The following is a 9,244-nucleotide window of genomic DNA, read 5'->3' as shown; positions in this document are numbered from 1 at the left end:
TCTATCCCTAAATTGGTCTATGTTTCTCTTAGCTTGCATCACGTTAAATGCTCCAAGTCTCCAATTGGCTTTTTTTATTTTCTATTTACTTTCTTATTGTTTATATAAATCCAATTTTTTAATAATAAAGTTAAGAGTGATGCAATTATATCATTAATGGTGTTGAATATAAGTTTAGGTGATAATTAAGTAACATTAATTACATATTAATAAGTTGATGACCAATGGTTCAATTCTCAAAATGTTATAAGAGAGAGATTTTTAGAGGCTTTTGCATTGAACAAAACCTCAAAACCTGAAAAGATAGGGTCCCATTCTCCTGAATCCAGATAATAATAAGATAAGAATTGCATTTTTATTTTTATTTTTCTTTTCAGAGTTCAAAAAAATTTGTACTGAGTGGGAGTATCGTTGAAGAAGGAGTGGTAGGGGAGTACTGCGGACCATGTTCATGTGTTTCTTTTCGCACGCATTCCTATGGAGTCTTCTTCTTCGTCTCGCAATTCTTCTTTACACTGACACTGCCAGCGCATTTTAGCTGATGTCTTACTGGCATACGCCTTCCTTGTTTCCTTAATTAAACNCAATTCTTCTTTACACTGACACTGCCAGCGCATTTTAGCTGATGTCTTACTGGCATACGCCTTCCTTGTTTCCTTAATTAAACCCAGCAAAATCCTTTAAAGTCAAGTCTTATTCCTGTTAAATACATTGTTTTCTCAACTGGGTTTTTAGGGCTTTTGTTTATATATTTGATTTTGGGAGAAAAAAGTGATGGATCCGTGTCCTTTTGTACGGTTAAGTGTAGGGAATTTGGCGTTGAAGATTCCGGTGGCTTCGAAGCCGGAGAGGTCGGTGGTGCACCCTTCGTCGTCGCCGTGTTTCTGTAAAATTAAGCTTAAGAGTTTCTCGTTACAAACGGCGGTGGTTCCGTGCATTGCAACGGAGAACACTCAGTTCCCTGACGGAAGCCCACAAGCCCTCGCCGCCAGTTTTCACCTTAGCAAGTCTGATCTTGATCGGCTCACGGGAAAGTCCTTGCTGTTTGCCACCTCAAAGAAACCTGAACTCAAAATCTCGATCTACACCGGCCGCCGCGGCTCCACCTGTGGTGTGAACTCCGGTCGACTTCTGGGCAAAATCTCCGTGCCGTTGGATCTTGCAGGAACGGAGTCTCGGGCTGTACTCTTCCACAACGGATGGATTAATGTGGGTAAAGTGAAAAGTTCTTCGATTGCTCAGTTTCACTTGAATGTGAAGTCGGAGCCAGATCCGAGATTCGTGTTCCAGTTCGATAGGGATCCCGAATGCAGCCCGCAAGTTTTTCAAATTCAAGGAAGTATTCGCCAGCCAGTTTTTACTTGCAAATTCAGTTTTCGTTCAACTGGCGAGCGCAACCAAAGATGCAGGTACACACACACACACACAATTTTTTTTTCTAAATTTTCTTTAATTATTTGATTATATGTTGTTAATCCAATTTGCCGGTCAAAATTTTGATTCTGTTCTTGCTGGAAATGGGTCTAATTAGCGCTCAAATGAATCTCTGGTACTTTACTTTCTGAATTGAAAACTGAAAACTGAAAGGAGCTTCTTGTGTTCATAATTAGTAACTGTTTCTACAGTTGGTTATTGAAGGCTTCTGTCTCACTCTCACTTCAAGTTAAAGCAAAATCATATACTTTAATACCAAATCTACTTTAATGTACTTGATTAAGGTTTATTTATGTACTAATTTGCTTTGCAAGGGAATCTTGATTGTGAATGAAGTATTCGGCCTTTATCATACTCTGAATCTTGAGTGAATTTTACTTGTAGAATTTGTTAATTAAGAAAATTGATGATTTACAGATCATTACCATCTGAGCTAAGTGGAGCGAGAGGTTGGTTAAGTTCATTTGGAAGTGGGAGAGAGAGGCCCGGAAAAGAAAGAAAAGGATGGTCCATCACAGTCCATGACCTCTCCGGTTCACCGGTTGCCACTGCATCCATGGTTACCCCATTTGTTGCATCTCCCGGTTCAGACCGAGTGAGCCGGTCTAATCCTGGTTCATGGCTAATTCTTCGTCTAGGTGACGGTACTTGGAAACCCTGGGGACGTCTGGAAGCTTGGCGTGAACGTGGCTCAACAGATGGACTTGGTTATAGATTTGAATTGATCCCTGACTCAGCCCCAGCTGGTACTGGGATTGTCTTGGCAGAGTCGACACTCAGCTGCAGCAAAGGTGGAAAGTTTGTCATCGACCTGAATAACCGTAACCTCAATAATGGCAATGGGAGGTCAACACCGAGCAGTGCCACATCTCCCGTGTGCAGTCCACGGGGCAGCGGAGATTATGGGTATGGACTCTGGCCCTACTGTATGTACAGAGGATTCGTGATGTCTGCAAGTGTAGAAGGTGAAGGGGCCAGCGGAAAATGCAGTAGCAAACCCACGGTGGAGATAAGCGTGCAGCACGTAAACTGTACGGAGGATGCAGCAGCTTTTGTGGCATTGTCGGCCGCCATTGATCTCAGCATGGATGCTTGCAGGCTTTTCTCCCACAAGCTCCGGAAAGAATTGTGCCCTGCTCAGGATTTACTCAAGTAATGCAAGAATTTGACTTTTTTTGTCATTTACTTTTTGTTTCATTGAGTAAAAAATTTGTGGGTGATGATGGATTTTAGAGTTTAGCTAATTTTAGTGGTTTACTTGCTAACGAAGAATGAATTGGGGGAGCTGTGTATAGTGGGTAGTACAGGGCACGCTTTGTTTTTAAGTAGGTGTGTGGCTGGCTAGCTTTTATAACTTTTACGTTGTTCTTTGTTGAGACTTGAGCGTTCTTATTTTGCATTTGGCAAAATCCTGACAAAGTCTATGTAGTTTTGAAATGTAAAAATGCTCAAATCTTAAATTAAGAGGTAGTAGTGAACTCTACATTTTGCCTACGATAGAGTACAGACACAACTTTGCCCCCCGAGCATAACCAAGTAGTGCAAATGACAGGAGTGAGATAGTCTCAACCTTGTTGGCAGTCGTAGTGTGAAGGTTCGATTCATGAGATCTCGAATTGGACTATTTGTAGGCACCAGTGCTTAAGCAAGTTCTTGTTTTCTGGTCTGCTGGGGNAAGGTTCGATTCATGAGATCTCGAATTGGACTATTTGTAGGCACCAGTGCTTAAGCAAGTTCTTGTTTTCTGGTCTGCTGGGGTACATTTCGTGATTTACCTTCCTCACGATGCTCTAGGGACGGGACGGCGGGGTCATCAAAGTTGGGATTCACTCTTTTTTCAGAGTACAGACACACTGTTCCGACTCAGTAGTTGCTCAAAGGAAACTACACACATACTAACATCATCTCCAATTGTGTGTGATTTAGATTTTCAAAGTGGTCGAAAATCTTTTACAATGTAGAGTATGCATTTTTTGGTAGAAAATTCACCAATAAATTTATATGACATTTCACAGGTGCTTAACATAAGACGAACATCGATACTCATTAAATCATTCATATATGGGGGGCGGGGGGGGGGGGGGGGGCTCATAAGGGACAAAAAGTTACCAAATCAGTTGTATTCATTTTTATTTTTTTTAATCTTTTTATTGGAGTAGAATTTGGATTTAGACATATTGGGATGTAAATAAAAATGTAAAAATGATTCTGAAGATGTTAATTGATTTACATTCAATTTTACACTACCATTAGAAATATTCTAAGCAGCTGTAGACAAGAAAGAGAAAAAGGGCATTGCCTCTCGGTGTAAAGTGCGAATTCAAGATTCAATTCCTTTGTACGATTAGATAGTCGTACAATAGATAAATTTTGACAGTGAATTTGAAGAATAGTAGATGAAGACACTTTGGAGATAGTTGAATAAAATTTAAGAAAAATGAAATCATTTGGGTTTTGGGTGCTATTTGTACAAAGTCGGATAACAAACTTGGTTTACAAACTACGTATTTACAACATTTAAGCCAATTATTTTAAAAATAATTTTTGGAATCAATGAAAATTAATGATCTAAATTTCGTCAATACTTAGTTTGCAAGTAGAATAATTCTAGTAGTTTAGTATTTAATGTGGATGATAGCTGTAATGCTTTTCGAATTGGTGTGATTGCATTAGCTGTATCGTGCTCTGAGCTTGATTTTAATTTATTATTAATTAAATAAATTACTTAATTGTACTTTTCATTGAATTTAGCACTTAACGTCATCTAAACTAATGTTCTACGAGATAGCATTATTTTTAAGGGGTGTTTGATAGACATTTTTTAATGTAAAAATACATTTTAGAATAGTAAATTAATGTGAAATGTGCGGTTGAAAAATAAGGAAAAGTTTTTTTTATTTACATGTAATATTATTTTAATAAAGAATGTGTGGTTAAAAAGAAGAGAGAAAAATACATTTTGAAAAAAATGACTACCAAACGGGTTATTCTTTTTAAACTTAGTTGGTAAGATTTGGCGTGAAAATCCGATATATGCTCGCACCAGGTAGAGACACTTTAATAATTAAGATATGATTTAATCTAAACAATGTTTGAAAATCCACCTAGAGTTATAGATATTTATACGAACATGCCATTTCTTTTCAAAAATTATAAAAATCATTTTTTAATAATACAAGTGAAAATAAAAACAATTATTTTTTATTCATAATATGTTTGGAAATGTTATTTATTAATATGAATTATAATTTTCATTTTTTTTTCCTTTTTTCACTATATTCTATTTTAATACAAGCAACAACATTGTACTTGTTTGGGTTCCATTTTAATGAAAATTTGGAGGAAAATAAATTTTGAGATAGTAATTTTTTGAAAAATGTGTAGTTCAAAATGAATTTTGGAAAAATTGGGGCAAAACGTAGGCGAAATATTGTCATAATCCTTTTAGTAATATTAAATGAAATTAAATATTAGATTTGTCTTTAAAAATTATATATATTTCCAAAATACGTTGATTGTAATGTTATTTAACAATAACATAATATTTTCACCAATATATATTTTTTAATTAAAAAAACTCCCACCTAAATAAAAAAATTGAATTTTTTCCAAAAAATTAAAATATAATTAATATCATTATAAAACAATTTTTAAACATTGTGAAGCAAAAAGAGGAAATTAACTAAATTGTGTTGAATCCAAATAATAGTGCCTCAGATTCTTGGCCCCTTAAAGCTATTGGGCCGGGTTTAATGAAATGGTCTTGATCCAATTACTAAAAGAAGCGTGTTCTCTTGAAATGCGATTTCTGCCTTCTTTGAAGATATGATCTGACCATACATCTGGCCATCTCCTCATCATTGATCAATGACTTTTGACTTATCTGTTTAAAACGTTTTGGACACCTCATTTTCTCTTTGAGAGAGATCTATTTTGAGTGTATTCTAGGGTTTCTCTTTTTCTCTCAAACCACCAATATTTTCTGAGTGAAAATTACTTCTGTAAATCTGAGTGATTTTGATACTACACTTGATGTATAATTGTGATATTGCTTAGTGCGAGTTAGTGGTGGTGTTGTGATAGTTGTGTGTGAGGCGAGATCAAAACAGTGAAGAAACTTTATATTTTTTGGTACATTTGTAACGTTCTTGGTTCTTTTTCTAGTGAATTTAGAGCTAAATCTACTTAGTAGATGCTCAACGTGGTTAGTAAGCCGTAAGGCTGAACATTCAGGCCTTTGTGGCGAAAAAATTCTTCGTGTTCAATTTCTATTTTTCTACAATTTTAATTTTTCAGTGAATCTTGTGATAATCGGTATTCATTTAACCTCTTGAGAACTTACAAGTGGTATCAGACCATCTTCTCTGGAGGATCTGGATACGTTTTTTTTAAAATCCTAAGTTTTTGTTTAAATTGTTTTTTATTTACAAATCTTTGAGGTTTGAAGTTTTTTTTTTTAAAAACATTATATTTCTTTGAAAATTTGATGGTAAAAATTTTTGTATTCTTTGAAATCTTGTATACTTTGTTGGGTTGATCTGCAAGATCTCTTGATATTCATTGAGTTCTTTTTCTGACTTGTTCTTAACTTTGTGTAATCTGTTGTTTGGGCTGAGTTCTCTGGTGAGTCAATTTTTTTTTAGACTCACTCCGAGTCTTTGGTGAGCTGAGTCAACACGTTCTAATTTCTTGACTCATTCCGAGTTCTTGGTGAGCTGAGTCAACACGTTCTGATTCTTACTGAGTTTCCACTGAGTCACTATCAACAGTCAGCTGTCTGTGCTTATACTAAATTCTTGCATTGTCTTCGGTATACTCTGTACCCTCTTTTTATTATTGTTGATTACTTGTGTCAATCTTTGAAACTGGTTATTAAGGTAAGTCACCCTCCAATGCTTTCCTTTGTTCAAGGTCTCATTTGAGGACCAGAGAATTTGAGGGAGTATTGGAACAAAGGTTAACCACTCCTTAAACCTTTTCAAGAATTGAGAATTGCACGTTTAATTACAATATTTGTGATTTTCTCACTATATTTATCATCACGTCCACTGCACATAAAATTGAGATTGATGTATGGAATGGAAATGGTGACTTTAGTTCATGGAGACAAAAATTGAGGGCTTTGTTGTTATAACAGAGATGTGCACATGCTATTAATAACATTTATTCTGCTGAAACTAGTGCATATTGAAGACAAGAATTAGATGATGTTGCCTGGAGTTCTATTTTCCTTCATCTGTCTGATGGTGTAATTAGAAAAGTTGGTGAAACTACCTCTGCACAAGCTTTGTAGGATAAACTGGAATCCCTTTACCTAACTAAATCTATTCCAACTAAATGCTATCTTCTAAGGCAGTTTTACAATTTTAGATTTGATACATCCTTAGGTCTAGAAGAAAACATTGGTAAATATGTTAAACTAGTCCAGGATTTAGAAAATTGTGATGAAAATCTCTCTAAAGATCAACAAGTTGTTGGCCTTCTAAACTCCTTAAGTGACAGATATAGGGAGATAGGAAATGCTGTGAAATATGGAGGGCAAGATCTTACAGTTGACATAATAATCTCTTCCCTAAGAAATAGGGAACTTGAATTGAAAGTTGAGTTAAAGGATTTCAAATATGGTGAAGGATTATACATAAAAGAAAAACAGAATCAAAATAAGAAGAATGCTATGTGTAACTTCAACTCCCATAAAAGAGGTTAATCCCAAAATCCAAAATTCAGAGATAAAAACAGAAACCAAGTAAAATCCAAATATCAAATTAGAAAATGCTACTATTGTGGTAAAACAGGACACCTGATCAAAGACTGTTTTAAGAAGTTATCGGATACAAAAGAAAAACAGAATTTTAATGGTTCTGCAACTGTTGTCTGCAAAGGAGAACCAGATATACAAGGGGTTGTCCTTGTTAATACCATCAATAGGAACCCAAATGAGTGGGTTTTAGATTCTGGGTGTACTTTTCACATGTGCCCCATTAAAGATTGATTTTTTTATTTTGTTAACCTGAATGGGGGGCAAGTGCAGATGGGAAATGATATGAGTTGTCAGATAAAAGGGTTAGGAAAGGTGGATCTCTTGATGGAAAATAATTTTGTACTCAAACTAGAAAGAGTGAGGTATGTACCTAAACTAAAAAGGAACCTAATTGCTCTGGGAAAGTTAGATGAAAACTATGACATAAGAATCCATAAAAGCTCTATCAAGCTGATATCTGATGATAGAGAAGTTGTCTCTGCTCCTAAGATCAATGGTATCTACACTCTGCAAGCTGAACCTCTGGTAGGTTACAGCTCTGCAGCTATTGATTTACAATGTGATAAGTCTTTGATCTGGCACCGGAGACTTGGACACATGTCTGATAAAGGATTAACTATTTTAAACAAATCGGGATTTCTAGGAAAAGATAACCTTGAAAAACTAAGCTTTTGTAAAGACTATGTAATTGGTAAACAGAGTAAATTACCTTTTAAATCTGGGACTCACAAACCCACCTCCATTTTGGACTATCTTCATGCTGACCTGTGGGGTCCAGCATCCACTAATACCCTTAGTGGATTTATATTTTATCTACTCATAGTGAATGATTTTTCTAGAAAAGTATGGACTTTTTTATTAAAACAAAAATCTGACACATTCCAAAATTTTAAACAATGGAAAACTATGATTGAAAATTAAACTGATAAGAAGATCAAGGCACTAAGGACTGACAATGGTCTTGAATTTTGTAATCTAGAATTTGATTCTTTCTGTAAAGAATCTGAAATATTAAGGCATAGAACTGTGACATACACCCCTCAGCAGAATGGGGTAGCTGAAAGAATGAATAGAACCCTTTTATAAAAGGTCACATGTATGTTACACAGTTCAGGGTTTCCAAAATTCTTTTGGGGAGAAGCCCTAAAAACTGCAACCTTTTTGGTAAATAGAAGTCCTTCTCGTGCCATTGACTTCCAAATCCTTGAAGCACTATGGTCAAATATTTCACCAAATTATAGTAGACTTAAAGTTTTTGGTTATGTTGCATACTCTCATCAAAATGAAGGTAAACTTGAACCAAGATCTCAAAAATGTATTTTTTTTTTGGGATATGGGGAGGAAACTAAATGGTACAGGCTTTGGCTTAAGAGTCAAAAGGGTTTTAAAGTGATCATTAGTAGAAATGTTATTTTCAGTAAGAATGAGTTTCCCTGCAAAATAAAATCTGAAACTGAACCCACTGGATCCATACCTGTGAAAGAAACTGTTCTTGAAAATCCAGAAGATAATACTTGTAAGGGTGGCACAATGATGCAAAAACCCTTAATGAATTAGTGGAATATCTTGTTGTAATAATTGCCTAATACTCTGGAATCTCCTCTTTACAATACTAATGATCAAAATGATTTTATTGAGGTGGAGACTTCCGAGTCTGATATTAATCAGGATCTGAGTGAACCTGAAATTGAGACTGAATTTAATAATCATCCTATCACTAATTACTAGTTAACAAGAGATAGAGAAAGAAGGAATAGGATTCCATCCACCAGATATAATAATGATGAATTTGTTACCCTATTTTCTGTCCTAAATTCTCTAAATTCAAAACCTGCCACCTTTGAAGAAGCTATAACCTGTACTGATTCCAAGTTATGAAAAGATGCTATGAATGAAGAAATGAACTCCTTAATCAAAAATAAGACTTGGATCTTTGTCAACAAACCTAAAAACCAAAAGGTTGTTGATTGCAAGTGGATTTTTAAGATAAAAGAAGGAGATCCTACTACTAAAAGTAAAAGATATAAAGCAAGACTTGTTGCAAAGGGG

The 9,244-nt window shown here is 35.3% G+C and overlaps 1 protein-coding gene across 1 annotated transcript; it reads left to right on the top strand.

The window, feature by feature from the left end:
* The first annotated feature begins 585 nt into the window (after positions 1-585).
* LOC111401364 lies at positions 586-2,810 on the top strand. Its single transcript, XM_023029065.1, has 2 exons — positions 586-1,409; positions 1,852-2,810. The coding sequence occupies exons 1-2, from the start codon at positions 775-777 to the stop codon at positions 2,588-2,590; spliced, it is 1,374 nt and encodes a 457-aa protein (XP_022884833.1). The 5' UTR covers positions 586-774; the 3' UTR covers positions 2,591-2,810.
* Positions 2,811-9,244: the final 6,434 nt, after the last annotated feature.

This window comes from Olea europaea, chromosome 10 (genome assembly GCF_002742605.1).
Source record: "Olea europaea var. sylvestris chromosome 10, O_europaea_v1, whole genome shotgun sequence".
Taxonomy (NCBI): Eukaryota; Viridiplantae; Streptophyta; class Magnoliopsida; order Lamiales; family Oleaceae; genus Olea; species Olea europaea.
This window is presented reverse-complemented; position numbering and strand designations above follow the sequence as displayed.

Excerpts from the sequence above, each read along its gene's own strand:
- LOC111401364 (XM_023029065.1), top strand. The coding sequence starts at position 775 with ATGGATCCGTGTCCTTTTGTACGGTTAAGTGTAGGGAATTTGGCGTTG. Across the intron at positions 1,410-1,851 it reads GAGCGCAACCAAAGATGCAG|ATCATTACCATCTGAGCTAA; the intron begins GTACACACACAC and ends GATGATTTACAG.